This window comes from Lissotriton vulgaris, chromosome 9 (genome assembly GCF_964263255.1).
Source record: "Lissotriton vulgaris chromosome 9, aLisVul1.2, whole genome shotgun sequence".
Lineage (NCBI taxonomy): Eukaryota > Metazoa > Chordata > Amphibia > Caudata > Salamandridae > Lissotriton > Lissotriton vulgaris.
In genome coordinates, this window is record NC_141697.1 from 514338595 (window position 1) to 514358202 (window position 19608).

General features: G+C 44.7%; 1 protein-coding gene across 1 annotated transcript in view; it reads right to left on the minus strand.

Moving 5' to 3' along the window:
• Window positions 1–3375: 3375 nt before the first annotated feature.
• Window positions 3376–19608, minus strand: part of LOC147690343 (potassium channel subfamily K member 1-like) — a 144803-nt gene continuing 128570 nt past the window's right edge. Inside the window, exon 3 of the mRNA XM_086936671.1 lies at window positions 3376–4547. Within this exon, the coding sequence (XP_086792797.1) occupies window positions 4279–4547 (269 nt within the window). The 3' untranslated portion in view covers window positions 3376–4278. The remainder of the gene's footprint in view (window positions 4548–19608) is intronic.

Here is a 19608-nt window from a genome sequence, read left to right on the forward strand (position 1 = left end):
TGGATAGAAATGCCGTTTTAGATCCAGGGGGTCGATATATCAAAATCCCCTTGAAATTAAACTGGGGGGAGAAATTGATGGCGAATTGCATGGCTTCGCATGAGTTAACTGGAATGGCAGTTATTCTAACAGGGTAGGAGTCTCTGGTTATTATGGCCAGTCCACCTCCTCTTTGATTGGGCCTATCCTGACAATAGGCTTTATATCCATCTGGCACTGCGATAGCCAGATCGGGTTGTGAGGTACCGTCAGTCCAAGTTTCTGTTTTTCCTTTCACTAGTCAGCACCCTGAAGGGGTCCTCATAATGTATACACTCCGTAAAAATGAAGACTGCGCGATTTTAAGCTCATACAATCTATAAGAATTACGTAAATATTTGTTCAATTCATATTTATCAAGACGTCAATAAAAATTGACACTTCATTTTTCCAATACCAATTCTGTCCACATTTATCTTGATGCACACCAGTTATCCAACTGATGTTCAGAAGTCCCAAAATCCAATTGATAATGGACTCAAACAATGTACTTCTAGTCTCTGTTGCTATGCTCGCTTCAAGCCAATACCTCACTCATATACATATTGATTACATCTGATTTAGTTCAATCATCAGTTACTGGGCAAATCGGATTACTCCTTCAAAAGATAAAGGACACGATGAGCACTTAACTGAGAAATAATTCTTACATAGATTTAATCTACCTCTGCAGCTTATTTATGCTAATTGTTTTTTCTTCAGGATAGAGCTAATTTTCGATTTTTTTTACTCGTCACAGTTCCAAATATTTCTCGAGGGTAAAAAAAAAACTTGAAGCTACAAACTAGTATTAAAATTTGCTTTTTCTTGATCTCCGATTCTACCAGTTTATTGACACCCTAAAAAAGATCGAAAAGAATTTGCTTTTCATATAGCCCTGTACACTACTGGGTGGTGTTGCTGTTTGTCACACTAGTACTCTCTGGTACTAGAGGTTTTCACAGGTCAGACAGGTATCACATTTCAAGAGGTGGAAGGTCAGATAAATGTACCTGCCATCATTTGGGGAATTGAAGGGTTCAAGTACAAACATGTACCTAAGAAATATGAGACAGTCATATGGGGCTTTTATTGCACGGTGCCCTTTAGCTTGGTCTGTTGGCTGGTGAGATGATGGATCTGGTAGATTATGAGTGATGCAGCAGGTAAAGTAAGGTTGATGAGACAGGTGGTTAATAGGATTTGTGAAAGTATGAGTTAACTCCTAATACTTTTTTGAAAGGGGCACGATATGTAGCATGTATGTTCCTAAAGAAAAGTCAAACCACTCTCAATAAAGCTCCTGTAAAGTCAATTGTTTGTGTCGTCACGTCTGGCCCCTGTCATGGCTCTGAAGATGACCATCAAATTAACATATAAAACTTTCATTTAAAGATACTCAGATGATATGTAGTTGAGCTAACCATTGAACTGATTTGACCTCCCGTAGTGATGACTCAATTAAACCCTTTACGTTTCCAGTTTGAAGAGCGTTGGTATGTAAAATTGTAAATAGGTGGATAATGGTCTTTTACATGTTGCAGTGTAGAAACTCTATATCTGCATTTTTCAGACTTAAACTAACTCGTCCACAGGTACTGCTCCTTATATAATGAATTGTGGTTAAATCTGCAAGTGGATCCCCCAAAAATGTGAACAACTGGATGTCATCCACATAGTCAAGAAAACGTTTGCCCGGAGAACTCAACAGACCATACAAAGTGATGGATGGAATGCTTGAATAATTCCCAACTCCTGGCAATAACTTTGGCCACATCCCAGTCCATAGTTATTTTCACACACCATGCCACCTCAGTTTAGACCCAGATATATTCAAATCAATCTTGACCCTGGTCCAATGGGAACAGTCCTGCCCAAAAAGCCAAGCCAGGTCCTCCCTGAACCAGAACACAGACAACCCAGGACCAGTTTCCCTAAGCTAAATGTAGCTGATGCGCCCTAATCAGGGCAACACTGCCCCTAAATGGCTTGCATTCCGGTTCATTGAAGACCTGGTCTGGCAGCTCAGGAAGGACTGTCCCCATTGGAGCAGGGTCGACTGATTTGCATGTGGCTGGGTCCAAATGAGGTGGCATGGTTTGCAAAATAACCAAGGACTGGGATGTGGCCCGAGTAATTACCAGTGGCTGAGAATAATCCTAGTATTCCATCTATCACTTTCATGTATACTTCAGTGTGTCACCTTAAGTGGAACTGGTATGCCCAGATGTGGGTCCCGTGCACACTGTGTCACTAGAACAAAACTATGCCTGACTGATGAGCTAATCAAGGCGAAACCAATCTTAGGTTGTTAGTGTTTTAGTTTAGGGAGAACCTGGCCTGGCAGTTCAGGCTGGACTGTTCCCATTGGAGCATGGTGAACCCTGATTTCTATGTGGCTGGTTCTAAAACTGAGGTGGCATGGTGTGCTCAATAACGATGGACCGAGATGGGCTGAGATTAATTCAATCATTCCATTGACCGCTTTTTGAATACTCCAGCAATTAAACATTTAGTAGCAATGGGGCAAGGCATGACTCTTTACCAAACCAGTAAAATTACACACAATTTAGAACTAGAAGAAGAATATCTTTATTGTTTGGTTAATTAAATCCTTTACAAAAAATAGACCAAATGCATAATGACAAATGTTACAAAATCATACAGAAAGACAAAAAACTGTTCACTAATAATATGGATAATATTGGTTAAACAATAACCCCAGTAGGGCAATTTAAAGAAAAGAAATTAAATTTTAAACAAATTGAATCCATATTATTAGTGCACTGTTAATCTTTCTATGTGATTTTTTAACATTAGTCATTATGCATGTGATCTACGTTTTTGTAAAGGTTTTAATTAACCAAATAAAGATCTTGTTCTCAACAATTTAGAAGTAATACCAGCCAGAGGAACACAACCCCAACAATCCCAAGAGATGCACACTACCATTCTAAGCCCTTGGCAGATAAACCAGCAAGTTTGATCAATTGCCCTCGGGTCATGATGCAGTCTAGAATGTTTAAGGCTGCAGAAAGATCCAATTGGTTCAACAAGAGTAGTTCCTCATTGTCCAATATCTCCAAAAGACTACAGCGCACATCAATAAGTGATGCCTCTTTGTACATTTCCAAGGGTAAAAACCCGATGTTTGGCAGCTCAGATTGACATTACCATCTGGGCAGGTCTAAAATTGCGCATTAGTGCATATAAAATGGATGCTTCTGTCTGGATCCACACAGTCTCTTTCTAATCCATATTACTTTGCCCCAACTCTAGATTTCTTACTATAGCAACGTCAACGCTAAGAAAATGTTGTTTAATTTGCGTTCAGGGAAATACTTCACAACGGTTATTCTGTCAGGATGGACTTTATTTTTTTTACTCATTTCCTACTCACATAAAAAAATCTGAAGAATATTTACATCAGGTGTTTCTACTCCCTATTACTACAAAGGTGTAAACATGTGAAAAAAGTCAAATAACAGCGGTGTGAAAATCATTAGCCCACAAAATACACTTCTACACTAGGAATTAAAATTGTGACACAAAAAATATTGACGGTGCGAGAATGGGATAGTTACTACTCCACAAAACATTGAGATTACAATAAAGTCTTTAGAGGGAAGTTGGAAATATCTGGTTATTAAGCAACTAGAAGTTAAGGTCAATCAGTCCAGGCGCTAATTCCCGGTACTGACACTGCCTCTTGCTGCCGCTGAACAGCTTTTCAAAACTCAAATCTGTTCTTGGTTTTAGCACATAGTTGCAAAAAACGCTACCCTTGCTTCATACTTCCAGGTACATCACTTTAATTTTACACCTCCATTGACTGACCAATGTTGCCTGCTATGAAGCAAATCCCTCTGCTAAGACAATCCTGACCTGTGACGCTCGTGAATAATGACCTTAACACTTATGGGCAACCCTTCTTAGGATGTCAGAAGTTGGTTAATTTTAATATTGCAAGACTGAACACCAGGTCGCACAGTTTCCTCAGGAAAGGGTATGAACACGGTATTAGTTTTATTCTTTGTCATGCCCCATCTGCCTTCTGCTCCTCTAGAAAGAGTAACCATGGCATAAAACAATTTACATTGTGACCGTTTTTAGTGTTGTGAATAAAAACGTTTTAGATGCTGCTCTATCAACCAATCAGAAGAAAAGTCACAATACAAAGTTGATTGTGGGTGATTCTAAAATTGACAAACTATCGTGGAAAGTCGATCTGTAAACACTTTGGGAGTCCAGTGGTTTCTGTTATGAGTCACTAGGCGAATAGACGGAGCCGTGGAAGTTGTCGCTTTGGGGAGAGAGTGAGTGTGGGAGCCGCCTCCTTGCTTTCTCCTTTGGCTTTGAAGGTAACACAGAAATATCAGAACCGGCAGGAATGAGGGCGTCGGTTTCTTGAGCATCTGCAGCATTTCCACTTGAAAACAGGAAGAATGCCAAAATGTAGTTTGATTTCAAAATACTTTTCAAAGTTTCTAGGACAAGAATCATAGCAACCAGTCCGATTAGTAGGTACCCTGCAAAATAAAATATAGGTATATTTAAAGAGACAGTTTGATTCTTCCATATGTGCATTTTAGCCAAAACATGCAGTAAACTTGGCATATACCAACACTTGCCTACAGGACATCTTAAACTATTTTTTTTTAACATTACATAATACCGAGGTTACACAAATAATCTGTAAATAAAACGGCATACAAGTTCAAAATAAATTCATAAACAAAAAGGTGTGTGTTTATATTTAGTAATGCAAACGCAGCTTCCCCAAAGTGAACATTGTCATCGTGTTCTTTCAACAAAAGTTGCCTAATTCAGAAAGTTGAAGGAGGAGACAGGATAGGTGGGTATGCAATTTGTTAAAAAAGCAGGGCTGGTACTTGCATAAGGTGGGACAGCAGATATTGGGTGCCATCTATAAGTGGTGCCTGCTTACTAGAACATGACCAAAAACTGAGTTCTAGCAGATGGGAACGCTCAGGCATCAAAATTATACTTTTATACTTTTCTGCCAAGCGTATTGCGATCATTCCTGGTAACCAAATGACTTTAGAAAGTAAGATGGGCAAAGACCATCAACAGGATAAAGGTAAAAAACCTAGAGAGGAACCAACATTCATCAAGAGACTTTGGAGAAAAAAAGTGGCCGGTAGCAGCACACCAGACTCGGGTCTACGCCTTGCTGCTGCAAGAAGCCTTGACTGTAGTGTCTTGAGGTGCCGGGTGGCGGTCTAGTCTGCCCGCGCCGACTGGGACACGTTTACGCGGACGCATGACGTCACGCACGCTCTGTATAAATAAAGAAGGCGTGGCCGACCAAGTTAGTCGGGACCACGCGGAACATCAGCGGAGTGTCCCTTGCCTTATTTATGCGACGGCGCTGCGAATAACGGCGCGCCTGCAATAAGGAACATCACATTGACCTCACATATACTGGACTGTCCAATGCCAAGCGATCACGTCCCTTGCGAACCAGGCCCACCCTGTATTCACATTATTCTGAGAATCTAACATGGTCCTCTTGACCCTGATTTTGGGGTATCCACACACAACCCAAACTACATTGTTGGCGAGGAATTTTCCATAAATGCCAGAAGGCTGGTGTACATATTATTTGTATGTTTTATATTGTGGACATCTTATTCCCAAGGTTCCACAGACATTCATGCAGTGATTAGGTGCTGATGCAGGTCAAACATTTTGACAACTTCTATAGACCAATATCACACATCGTTAACATTCTATCCCTCAAATATCTAAAAGTGTCAGTGCTTATTTTCATGGCATGTGTTAAATGTTATTCCACTCTTGAAGAACCCTTTTGAACTTTGCTTGAGCGCATGTAAACAGCTATTTTAAATGTAGACTTCTCAAAACTGATTAATATACCACAGCTAAATCATTTTTCCGTCTGGGTGTACATTTCTAAGCCATTATGCTTTGCAAATTTATGTTCTAGACTAGCCCTATCGTGTATAACGTATGTCTTTATTGCGACTTTGTAGTACTATATTGGATAGCAACCTGCACACATCGATGACGTATTAGATGCATTGTCAGTTGGAGTGGGCACACATGTCTTCATTGATAAACACAACAATGCAATTCTGCCTTGAAAGCAAAGGCTAACGAAGAATGCCTGTATTAAACAGTATCTGGCACCTTTAATAAAAACATGTATTGGCGAAGCCAAAAAGTCTGGTATTGGCTGCCAGGCTATTGGCTTTGGCAATTCTTGTTTTGTTATGAATTTTGTTTAACCGTATTGTTGAAGGAGATGCTAGGCCTTTGCCCATATAAAAGAAACATTGGTTTAAAGCAAACTTTTTTGGGTCTAAAAAAAACTCATTACCACAGTGGCCCCTGAAGGGATCTACTTCGTTTGCGGTTGTGGTCTTTGTGAGAGAGCAGACTATGGTCACACAGTGAAGTTAGACAGTTGCTGTAGTGGGCTGGGTGCCCTACAGCCCCATGCTGTACGCTATAGTGGGCAGATTTAAAATGTGAACAACAGACCAATGGATGAAAAAAGTTGGTTGAAAGCCCCTATAAGTATAACTAGAAGTATGTTCCAAATCAGAACGGACCACAATGGATCGCCTAAAAATAAATCCCCTGCTCAAAAACTTTGTCGTAAATGTTCGCAACTCACATAAAATCTCCTATCCACCCAACCTTATAAATTCTGGCAAAAAAGCTTCAAACACAAGGTAATTAAAAAATTCCCAAAACACTCATTGCTGCATTTACATGGAACATCCTACCCATTTCGCTGATAATATTCAAATAAGGAGCTGAAAGTCTAAGAGTCCAAGCATATCCCCAATGGAAAAGACTAATCATCAATCCTCAGGCCCCACACTAACTCATTGACCAATGCTTGAAGAAGCTCCTTGAGACCTAGAAAAGGACTGATTTGAACCCCCACGTCACTAGACCCCAACTCCCCATGTAGAACACATGACCCCCTCATCTGCCTCTCCACCTCATGCAAACATATTGCTTGCGCTGCATCTCTCTTCACACAGATTTTAATGGTCCTATTGAACTGCATCCTCACTTTTCATATCCAGCCAAACTCATCCTTCCCATAAACCCAAGCTATCTCATTAGTTGTTCTCTGTCCACATCATAAACCATGCTGCTCACAATTAAAACGGGAACACGCTGCCATAAGTCCAGCATAAGTATCTTCCATATGCTCCCCAGCACACCTCTGTGCCATTAGCCTAAAACCAGACGCCAACTCCAATGCTGCACCGCTCTCTATGAACTCCAGATATGTGAAGAAGCTTATCTCTCTCCACTCCAGACTTAAATCCCTTGCTGATACATTCCTACTCTTGACCAACAACTTCTCTTCCTTTGAACTCACAACTATATATCACTCCTCCAAACTCCAGCAGTCACAGCTCTCAATGACCATCATCCGGTCAACATCCTCTTTCACCGCAACAATTAGGATCCACATCCCAAGAGCCACTCAATGTAGTAATGTGATGTAACATTGTAATGTGAAGGATTTCAGATAGAATGTATAAAGATTCTGTGCTGGAATTAAAGGGTCTGGAATACACACAAGTCAGTTATAAAGAGCTACTGAAGGAAAGAAGCAGCATTGCTGTACATGCTTAATAAAGAAGTTCCAGCCCAGTTTGAGTTATATGTTGTGGGCTGTTAAAATGGTGACAAGCGAAAGAGTGCTATGCAGAGTGCAGTATTTGTAGAGACTGACAGCACACACCGGCAGAAGCAAGAACGGTTGTGCTCTGGGCAGCAGTTGGCACTGAAGCTCGCTGCACAGCTTATGGCGATTGCTGGGAAATCATTACTGGGAAAGCTGTTATGAAGCACGCAGATGTGCATTAGATGGATGTTCAAATCGAACTACCATATCGAAATCAAGAATACACACCGAGCACGTAGAAGCGGTGAAAGTGCTATATTTTGCCCAAATTGAATGTTGAGTACACAATTGCGTGAGATAGGGATTGGAGTGTGGCAATTTCTACAATCGTGCAGATTTGACAGGAAACTGTATTTTTTTGTTTTAATAAACACTTTATTGTATTATAACAATGACAGGAGGAGCACCACTTACATGGTCCACAGCACATTTTTCAAAAACATTTCAATTAACTTGACAGTTAAACGGTAAGCTTTATGGGAAGACAAATTGTACATGGCACAAAAGGGCTTAGAACATGCAAAATTATGCAGCCACTCCAACTCATATCCACCTCCCACAGCAGGGGGACCAAAAAGCAGCACGTCTCCACTGACATAGTAGCACCATCTCATGATATCTCACCCGCTCCCCCGTACGCGTAAGACACTGTGAGGACAAGACAGAACCACGCACGCCATATCAGGAATGATATATTACTGAGTCATGTACTACTTGACCGCCCGTCACCCGGGGAGTCACCGTTCGAATTACTTTGTCTGGACCGATACATAGTATACAGTGCCCAAAAATATTTAGGTCTATTGCGGGGGGTAGGCGGTCGCTATAGCATTCTGTTTGGGTGGAGCAATATAGCATGTCGGAAGCCCACTGTTTTAACGTGTGAAGCAGGCCCCTTGACCAGCAGATAGCCACTACGTTTAGCCATCAAGAGGCCAATGTCAACCAGCCTGCGCACTCCCTTAGGCAGGGGCTCGAAGTAGCCCGGCAGCCCCCCATGATCTCTGCGAGTTCCAAAAATACCTGCCTCCAAAACTTTGCCACCCCAGGACAGAGCCAAGTCAAGTGTGCAAAATCTGCTACTCGCTCACCACATTTCTTACAATTAGAGTTATCCCGTAGTCCATACTTTCATAGTCTTTCTGAGGTATAGTAGACTCGATTGAGAAATTTAAAGTGCACAAGGCGGTGCCTGCCATTAAGGGATACCCGGTTCGTGCTAAGGCAGCTGTATAACCACGTATCATCGTCTATTTCCTTATTTAGGTCGTTCTGCTTGGCCAAGCGGGCTTTGGTATAATGATTCTCCCTGTACGACATAGCATGTTTGTAGATTTTAGAAGCCAGCCCCGGTAGGGCCCGCGTTTTAATAATTAGTGTGAGTGCAGTCACTTCCGGAGGTTCAGCCAGATCAGTCCCCAGCAGCTGCAGCAGTGCCTGGCGCGTCCTGTGAAATTGAAACCTAGTTAGGAGTGTGAGTGTGTCGCCCTCCAAAACCACTGAGTCCCACTCCCTTGCAGTGCCACCCTCAAATAGGTCCCCTATAGTGTTAATCCCTATAGTGTTGAGTGCTGGTACCACCCCTTGGTCTCCGCATGGTGACAGCCAGTGGCACCACTCCAGAGGCGCCAAAGCTGAATACAGAATAGCCCCTGCTTGCATGTTTTAGCAGGTGGTGCCAGGCATGTGTGGTACAAAACGGGGTGGTGATGGAGGGAGCATCTGAATCAAACACTCACACCCAGTCAAAAGATCTGGGTTTAATCCATCACCGTTCTTTAGCCCACTCTGCCACCCCAGTTCAGACATGGCTATATGCAAATCAGTCTGACCCTGTGCATCATGGGAACAGTCCAGCCCGGACTGCCAAGCCAGGTCTTCCCTGGACCGGAAACAAGCTTCCGAGGACTGGTTTCTGGCATTGCAGCCGTCTTCAGCCCGGCTTGCTTGAATCCAGTGGCAAAGTGAGCAAGGGACTCACGTCTGAGCATACCCTGCCACACTTATGGCGGCCAAAAGCGGTACAAAAGGGGGTGGTGATGGACGGAGCATCTGAATTAAACACTCACACCCAGTCAAAACATCTGGGTTTACTCCATCACAGTTCTTTAGCCCACTCTGCCACCCCAGTTCAGACATGGCTATATGCAAATCAGTCTGACCCTGTGCCTCATGGGAACAGTCCAGCCCGAACTGCCAAGCCATGTCGTCCCTGGACCGGAAACAAGCTTCCGAGGACCGGTTTCTGGCATTCCAGCCGTCTTCAGCCCGGCTTGCTTGAATCCAGTGGCAAAGTGAGCAAGGGACTCACGTCTGAGCATACCCTGCCACACTTATGGCGGCCAAAAGCGGTACACAAGGGGGTGGTGATGGACGGAGCATCTGAATCAATCAAACACTCACACCCAGTCAAAAGATCCCATGAGGCACAGAGTCAAGGCTGATTTGCATATAGCCATTGTCTGACCTAGGGTGGTGTGGAGTGCAAAAAAACGATGGATTTAGGCCCAGATCTTTGTACTGGGGTTATTGTAAGACATTGTTCTGCATTCTGTCCATCAACTGTGTTTTTTGCAATTTTCCCCCCGAGTGGGCTGGGTATGCTCAGACGTCAGTCCCAGGCTCTCCACATCACTGGAGGTAAGCTATCCAGGCTGAAGAAGGCTGATAGCCAGAAACCGGTCCTGGGATGCTTGATTCCGGTCTAGGAAAGACATGGCTTGGTAGTTCGGGCTGGACTGGTCCCATGAGGCACAGGGTCAAGGCTGATTTGCATATAGCCATTGTCTGACCTAGGGTGGTGTGGAGTGCAAAAAACGATGGATTTAGGCCCAGACCTTTGTACTGGGGTGAATGTAAGACATTTTTCTGCATTGTGTCCATCAACTGTGTTTTAGGCATGTGTGGTAGCATTGATCGAGTTGAGGATACAAGTTCTTCGGTCTGGTGGGACAAACAGCAGAACAGGCAGCAGACACGGGTAAGCCACCTCTCGCTCAATGCGTAGGTGAGGGATATCCAGCAGACCATGTATCCAAGAATGTGCATGAGCACTCTGCACGGTTCTGTAAAAAAGATCAAAATTCGGTGCACCCAGCCCACCCATGTGATAAGGCAGCGTTAGAGTTTGCCACTTAACTCGCGGCTGCTTGCCCGCCCAGCCTAGCCTAACCATCAGAGTTGTGAGTTTCTTAAAAAAGGCACCAGGGAGGACCATCGGACCATTAGTGAAGAGGAACAGGAGACGGGGAGCACCAACATTTTCATTATTGAGATTCTACCCAGAAGGGTCAAAAGCAAGCGTATCCAATAGTCCACCTCTTCTTCCAGCTTGCTCACCAATACACCATATTTCTCCCTGAACACCACGTCCAAGTCGGAGTGTATTTGGATGCCAAGATAACGCACTGAATCGGTCGTCCACTGTAGTGGGTAATCAAGGTTAAACTGGGCCCTGGAAGGAGTAATAGGGAAGACAATGGATTTGGACCAGTTGACATGTAATCCCGACACCCCACCAAAGAGCACCACCTCCCTCAAGACAGATGATAGGTGTTGTTCCGGGTCGCATACATAAAGTAGCGTATCATCGGCGTACTCTGAGACTACGAGTTCATACCCTGGGATACGGATACCTTTATATCTATGATACTCTCGCAGAGCGCAGGCTAAGGGCTCAGCAACCAAAGCATAAAGGATCGGAGATAGCGGCAGCCCTGCCTCGTGCCACGCGAGATGCATATCGGGTCAGTCGCCAAATCTCCTATTTTTATGTGGGCCGTGGGCGAGCTATAGAGTATTCCTAGCAGCTGTAGAAAAACCTCACCAACGCTAATACACACCAGGACCAGTCTCATGAAGGGCCATTCAATAGAGTCAAATGCCTTCTCCATATCAAGAAACACCGCCACTGCACGAGTCTCCGGAGCGGTGTGTTGAAGGGCGCTAAACACTGTGCGTAGATTATAAGTGATATTGCGCCCCGGGACAAACCCGGTCTACTCCGGGGTGACCAACACAGGGACAAGAAGGACAAGTCGATTGGCCAGAATCTTAGCAAAGAGCTTGGTGTCAACGTTGAGCAGTGAGAAAGGGTGATATGACAAACACTCCTCCGGTGGCTTACCCGGCTTTAAGATGGTACCTCTGATATCCTCTCTTTGAGGGCGGCATAGTGCCAGACCCGCACATATCATGAAATAAAGAAGCTAAGTGCGGCAGCAGGATGTCAAGAAATGCTTTAAAGAAAGCTACTGTCAGGCCATCTATCCCTGGGGCGCTGCCCGCTCTCATACCGGAGAGGGCAAGAAGTATTTCCTCGCTTACTATTGTCCTCATCAGAAATTCCCAGTGCGTATCGGTCAACCAGGGCAATTTGATATGTGTCAAATAGTCAAAAATGTCTTTCTCGGAGCCTGTGCTACGCAAAGAATATAGCGATGAATAAAATTGTCCAAATCGCTCTGCTACAGCAAGGTCACCTGTCAGTGGGTCCCCCTCCACAGAGTGCAGCACTGCGACTCCGGAGTGGATCCGGCAATTCCTCAGAAATTGTGCAAGAACTCCACCCTGTCTCTCACCCTCTCTATAAGTGCGAGCAGTGGCATATTTGCCTAGGTGTTTTATTTCGGCCTCCGCTGTATCGTGAAATTCCTAATTTGAGTCTTGAATTTACGCGTCACCTCTTCATTCATACCCTGTTGCTGCCGCGTCTCCAGGTCTGCCAATGTGCTCCCAAGATCTGACAGCCTCTTACGCAATGCTTTAAGAACTCCTGAGTGTTTGGATATTGTAACACCTCGGATATACATCTTGAACGCCTCCCACACCACCTGGAAGCTGTCTACCGAGCCCACATTTTTGTCGAAGTATGTGTCTATTGTTTCTGCTATGTCTGCCTTGAATGCCGCGTCCTGCAGAGAATAAGGGGGAAATCTCCAAGTAAATGGAGGAATTTTCTTAGAGGGAGTGGCGATGACAACTAGGACCGGGAAGTGATGTGAGAGGGTGCGCGCAATCAACTCACATGTACGCACCTGATTATATACCAGTCTAGAGACCAACCAGTAATCAATGTGTGTGTGCAAGTTGTGGTATGCAGAGTAGTGTGTAAACCCCCCCTTATATTATGGAAACCACTGTCTCCATACATCGCCCAGGTCAGTGTTTATCACAGAAACTGCAAGTGTGCGAGCCGAGGCTGTAGCTCTTCCGACCGGTCCCCCAGAGTGGTCGCATTCCGGGTTTAAAACGAAGTTGAAGTCCCCACCACATAATTGGTGTCCTCCCTCATAAGCCTGCGCTCTGTCGAACAGCTCCACATAAAAATCCAGGCAATCATAGCTGGGTCCATACACGTTAATGATCAGCAAGTCAAGACCATTCCCCCTGCATCTAGAGATCACATATCTGCAATTGTCGTCTGTATGTAAGGGCTCCAGAGTGTAGGCTGATCTTGGGCGAAGCCAGGTTAGCACCCTGCCGGCGTGCGTAGTGAATCCTGCAGCGTGCGTGTTCCTGTGCAAACCTCTGCTGTGAAACAGGCTAGTGAGAGGTAGGTGTGTTTCCTGTAGTAATGCAACAGTGCCCTGTGCGACCACCCTGCGAGGGGAGCGGTCTGCGTTTTCAAACCCCGTTGAGTTGCCCATGTCAGTATCAGCCATAAGACCCTGCTGTGTGCATAGCAACTGTACAAATCTTGTGGTGTCTCTCGCTAACCCTGACTGACTGGAAACCTCGCCCTTCCCCTCCCCCCACCCATACCAGGCCAACCTGAACTAGGCAGAGTCGGAAAACTGACAAACTGACCTCTGGAGCAGCACCAGAAGCTAATAGCAAGTGCAAAAACATCAGTACAGCACCAAGAGGTCTTACACCCCCCCCCCCCCCCCCCCCCCCCCCAATTGAAAACAATATTCTAGTAGTGCATTGCACTCGTGGGCAGAGGTAGCGGGCTTCCGGGTCATAAAGTGGAGGCGATCACCCACGGCCTCTGCGCCACAACCCCTCAACATGTTAGCATCTTCAGAGGTTTGCATTGTATAAGAGAAACCCCACAACTAACAATCCACAGTCGGGCATTCTTTACCAGCAATGTACCTAACAAAGCCGGCCCCTCCCCCCTCTTACCGTCACCGCGCCTCCCCGTGGTTCCCAGCCACTGCCTCAGATCAGTAAGGCACAAAGCACAATCCCGCAAAACTTTCTCCCCGCATCGCATGCCACCCCGCTCACAGCCAACAATAATAGTCCTCCTAACTGCTGGGTACAGTAGAGCTCTGCTAGTCCTGCTTCTCAGGGGCTCCTCCAGCCGCCTCTCCCAGGAGCTGCCGGTCCGAGTCACATTGTATGTCTCTGACCCATTCCGTCACAGCCTCTGTAAGGCCTTCGGGTCTGTGAAGAAGAGTGATTGGCCTGGACTATTGATGCGAAGTCTGGCAGGGTAGAGCATAGCGTAGTCAATGTTGCTCTCTCGCAGTTGTTTCTTCAAGGGTGCAAATTGACGGCGTGCCTCCTGCACCATGATGGTGAAGTCAGGAAACGACAATATAGTAGAGCCTTCAAACTGGAGGGGTTGTTTATCCCTGGCTGTTTGTAGAGCAGAGTCTCTGTCACGATAGTTAAGGAGCTTTGCAATGATCGGTCTTGGGGGAGCTCCTGGAACCGGTCTTGGTCCTAGGGATTGATGCGCTCTTTCGACAACAAACATTGATGAAAAAGTCTCCTGCCCAAGGAGATTGACCACAAGTTTTCAATAAACTGCTCCATGTTGCTGGTAGGGGTGGATTCCGGAAAGGCCCGTGATTGAGGTTGCTACGCCTCGATCGTGCCTCCAAGTCCTCCATCTTGTCTTGTAGGACCTGCATAATCTTCCCCAGTTGTTTGTGGCCCACATCTAGCATCTGCTGCGCCTCCTCGACCTCCGTGACATGGTGCTCCGTCATATCAAGGAACTGCGCGTGTTTGTCCATTCGTTAGGACATTCTATCCATGCGAAAGGAGAGAATCTATCTTAGTGCCCAACACCAAGAGACTGCCCTGTAGGCCCTTCTCCATTGCTACAAGCAGAGCGGATGTCGCTCTCAGGTTCCTCCCGAGGCAGATCTTGCATGTCTTCAACCTCCTCCGTCACAGTGCCTCGCCCTTTTGCTTCCTCTGGTCGAAGGAGATCTTTGGTTGTGTTTTACCAACTCTGCCCATTGCAAGTGTGGTGGTGCCACTGTCTAGGAAGATGGGCAGTCAGGCTCTTATGGCAGCTGTTTGGGCAAGTACCGTAGCAGGCCGGGTCACCTCCTGCCCTGTGCTAGGGATTTTAGCAGGCAGCCCAGATCTTCCAGCAGACCAACTATTTAAAAAAGGTAATCCCCCCCTCGGACGCAGCAAGTAGGTCTCTCAATGCCCGCCGTAGGTGCCAGGCAGCCGGGAGGGGAGGGAGGCTTAAGTATCCAGGCACTCACAGAGAAAACTTTGCTTCTTGGTGGTCTGAGCTGGTCGCAGTTCCCAGCAGGCACAGCTCTGGATCACCCAGTCGCTCTACAGCAGTATTTCACTACTCCACCGGCAGGAAGTGGAAGGGCAGCAGCAGTCCATGACCGGGCTCATCCGGGCCAGCACACGCAGCAGAAGTACACCAGGGCAAGGAGAGTAGGCAATCCGCAGAAGTGTATCGTTAGGTAGGGCAACGGAGGGTCCCACTCCACTCAGGGGTGCCAGAGATGGCTAGGAGGGCAGTCGCTCCCCACCGCTTCCTGCAGATATGAGTCTAACGGTGCAAGGCCACGCAATGGGAAACCAAGATGGCGGCCAAGCAGCCCTACGTCAGGGGGTTCAGGAGTCCGTGTGGCCAGCAGGAGGCTCCGCAAGATGGCGTCTCATGCCCAGGTTTGCTGAAGGGCAGGGAGGGCTTGCAGGTGGTCCTAGGGAGTCGCGCCTACTCCGCAGGCTTAACCAGAGCGACTCCAATGTTCGTGGTAGGCTCCCTCTCACAGAGTCGTGCTTCAGGGCAGCATGCTCATCAGGGCAGGGCAGGGTTTCAGCAGGCTAATACGGCAATCTCTTGCCTCTGATTACGAGGCACCCGGATGTTGTGTGGCTGGCAGCGAAGATTGCACAGGGTGAAGGTTCTTGGCACCACAGGAAAGTTGTTTCAGCAGCAACAGCACTCCACGCCAGAAGCACCGGATCCCAGGCCACCTCACCTCCTGCCGCATCCGTGGCGGCGATCCAGGCCGAGGTGTAGGTTAGAGGGCACCGTCGTCCTCCACCGCATTTCAAGCCGCCAAACCAGTCAAGATAGGCGGTCGCAAGCCTCGAGGGGGGTTCACTCCAGTTTGTGAATAAGTCACAGAGGGGGAGTAGGGAGGAACTCTGCACCGGACACCGAATACAGCTCGCCGCCGCAGCTCCAAAGCAGCCCCGTCAGTCAGGGGAGACCGGGGATCCAGGCCCAGTCAGGCGCACCTCACTCCAACTGTTCTCTCTCCGTCATCAGATGACATGGCGCTGTCTGAGTAAGAGCACTCCGTACCTCCTCAATGCCAGCTGCAATGCCCGCCGCGGCAGATCGCGTTTAGCACCTCTGAAGGCAAATATTCAACAGATGGTGGGCAGGTGTTGTGCAGCTACGCGCTCTTGGCCATCTTGGTCGCGAGCAAGCTCCGCAACCCCAGGAATTTGTATTTAAGAGGCTATAAATACCAAAATATTGTGAGATCTTAGTCAAATCTTTGCAGCCATCTTAAAGTCCGGTATCATTTTTTTGTGACTTCATAAAAAATTAGTGGGACACCATTTTAAAGTCAGGCAAAACCCTTTTCTTCATCAAAAAGCTATTTCTTAGTGGCAAATCATAATATTGACATAAAATAAATAAAAGAGATGTCTAGAGAGGAGATAAGCAGTGAAATAATAAATATGGATACAGAAACAAATAATGATGAAGAAAATGGGAGAAGTGTTTAAAGTGTAGTTTTTCAACGCTGTTACCATTTGATATTTCATATCAACAAAATATTGTACACAGATGGGAAAAGCGGGGAAGAATATTTGAAATTAGTTTTAAAAGCCACATGCAAAAAAAGTCTGTCAAACAGGCAGAAGAGACAATCTGAAAGGCTGTATATGATGTGTGAAAATGATGAGGTCAAACAAATTAAAATGATAAGAAGGGACTAAATGAGGAAAACATATACAATGGTTGGCTCTCAAAGTTCCATTTGTCCTTGACGGTGGAGCAACATGCAACATTGTGTATCACTGAATATCAGAAAATGAAGGAACAACTCCCTTCAAGTCCATCAAATATCTGTGTTTTTTAATGGAAACCAAGCATCCAGTCTCTTGCTTAGGGAAATTTGAAGAAATGCTACAATATGGAAATACAATAGGTAAAGAAGAGATACATGTATTAAAGAGCGAAGTTCCTTGTCCATGTTTATTTAGCAATGTCACTGCTCAAGTCATGGGTTTATTAGCAATTACTTTTAATGTTATGACAGATTGTCTTGTATTAAGAAAATATACAGAATTGTTCAATGGGTTAGGTAAATTAAAAGATAGAATGATTATGTTACATATAAATGAAGCAGTAAAACCAATGGCTCAAACTCACAGAAGAGTTCTGATACACTTGTAAGCAAAAGCAGAAAAATAAATAAAGTCACTACTTCAGAAAGACATAATTGAACCACTCACTGACACAACACCATGGGTATCACCCATTGTAGTGATTCCCCAAATATATACTGAAGACATCAGGATTTGTGTTGACATGAGAGTGCTTAATACAGCAATTGAAAGAAAAGGGTATCCAGGCCCACATTTAAATGGTATGATCAGTAATATCAACAGTGCTACTATTTTCTCAAAGTTGGATCTACGTAAAGGGTATCAGCAATTGGATATTGACAATCAGTCAAGATTCATCAAGAAATTCCCTATGCAGCTTGGATTATTTAAATAGCAGAGATTACATTTTGCCATACGTTCAGTGGCTGAACATTTTCAAGAAAATGTAAAGAACATAAGTAAGACCGGTAAAAAATACAATGAATTACAGTTATATTCAACTCTTTGGAAAAACACAAGAAGAACATGGTCAAGCATTAGATGGACCATGTCAACTACTCGTAAAGGCTGGTTTGACAATTTAAAAAAAAATGTTAAATAAACCTCAGCTAAAAAAAATTTGGCCAGATCCAGTTAAAGGAGTGTCGCTAAATACAATATTCAGACCCAAAGATGTTTCAGAATTATGCTCATTCTTAGGAATGGCTAGTTATTGTTCACGCTATGTTAAAAGTTTGCCACCATAAGTATGTCACGTAGATAACTAACAAAGAAAATGCGAAAGTTAATTTTGAATAATGACTATGACCAAGCTTTTAAAAGAAGAAAAGAAGAAAAATCGTCTGAAGCTAAATTTGAAGTACTTTGATCCAAAGTTATGTACAGAACTGGTGTTGGATGCCAGTCCTATAGAACTTGGTGCAATATTAGTACAACACAAGCCTGGCAGAGAAACTCCTCGATATGTGGTTTCACATGCTAGTAAAAGCTTGTCTGATGCTGAAGAAGAATATTGTCAGCCCCGAAGAAGAAAGCTTGGCGGTTGTCTAGGCCTATGAGCACTACCATGACTTCCAATAAGTAAGGCCATTTGTGATTATGACAGATCATCACGCACTCATTTCTATCTTTGTAAAAGCAAAAACAAAAATTCCCCCCACGGATTGAGAGATGGGGAATGAGATGAATGGATTATAACTTTTAAGTAATTCATAAACAAGAAAAATAGTACAATGCAATAGATTATTTGTATAGGCATCCAGTAAAAATTGAAATGAAACAATTGGAGACAGAGGAATACATATGTTTCACAATTAGGTCGGCAGTGTCAGGAATCATTTCAAAGAAATAATTAACTGAAGCATCACACATGATGAAACAATTCAGGAAGAAAAAAAATCAGACTTGAAAATAATTGGAGGTTGCTAAACAATGCAAATCTATTTCGATCTAATATAAGAAAAAATTATATTTTGGCATTCAAGAATATACCCTCAGAACTATCTGTGGCCTCATCTGGAATACATTAGAGAGGTATAAATTGATAATGCCCTCAAACTTACAAAGGCGTGCAGTTAATGTGGCCCATGAAAGTCACAGAGGCGTCTGCTACAGACAAAAATATTTCTAGAAAAAATGTGGCTTCCTAGGTTAGACAGTCAAGTAGAAGAGGTGGTCCAGACTTGTCACTTATGTCAATGTACTACGAAGGAAAGAGTGATGGAAGAATTACACATGTCTGAGTAGCCAAATGCTTTATGGTCTAATGTAGCTTTTGGTTGTTATGGACCATTGGATTAAGGGCATTATTTAATAGCAATAATCGAGGAATATTCCCATTTCCCATAGTAAAAGTGGTGTTGTCAACACCTGCACCAGTTGTGCTTCCTGTTCTTGATGAAATATTTTCCATTTGAGGAATGCCAAATGTATTGAAAACAGATCAAGGGCCACCTTTCAGTACTAATACATTTCAGAAATTTATTATTTATTCGGGGATAATGTAAATGTAAAATATAAATGTAAATTGATACTTGTATAGCACTACTCACCCGCAAGGGTCTCAAGGCGCTTGTACGAATACCGCTGTGGAACCCCTCCTGGCTTTCCCTGTGAGGCGTCCACTCCTGGGCACCCCCAAGGTGGAGGCCAGGCATCCTTAGCGTTGTGGGGGCCGTTGTGGAGATTAAGCAAGCTATTGCCCAGAGTTGCAGAGTGGGACTCCATGATTGGAATAGGCACCGAGACGAGAATTATCAGGTCCAAGGAATTTTGAGCCCAAGACCCGCCGGGCTAGACCTCTGCATCAGGGTCTGCTGTTCTAA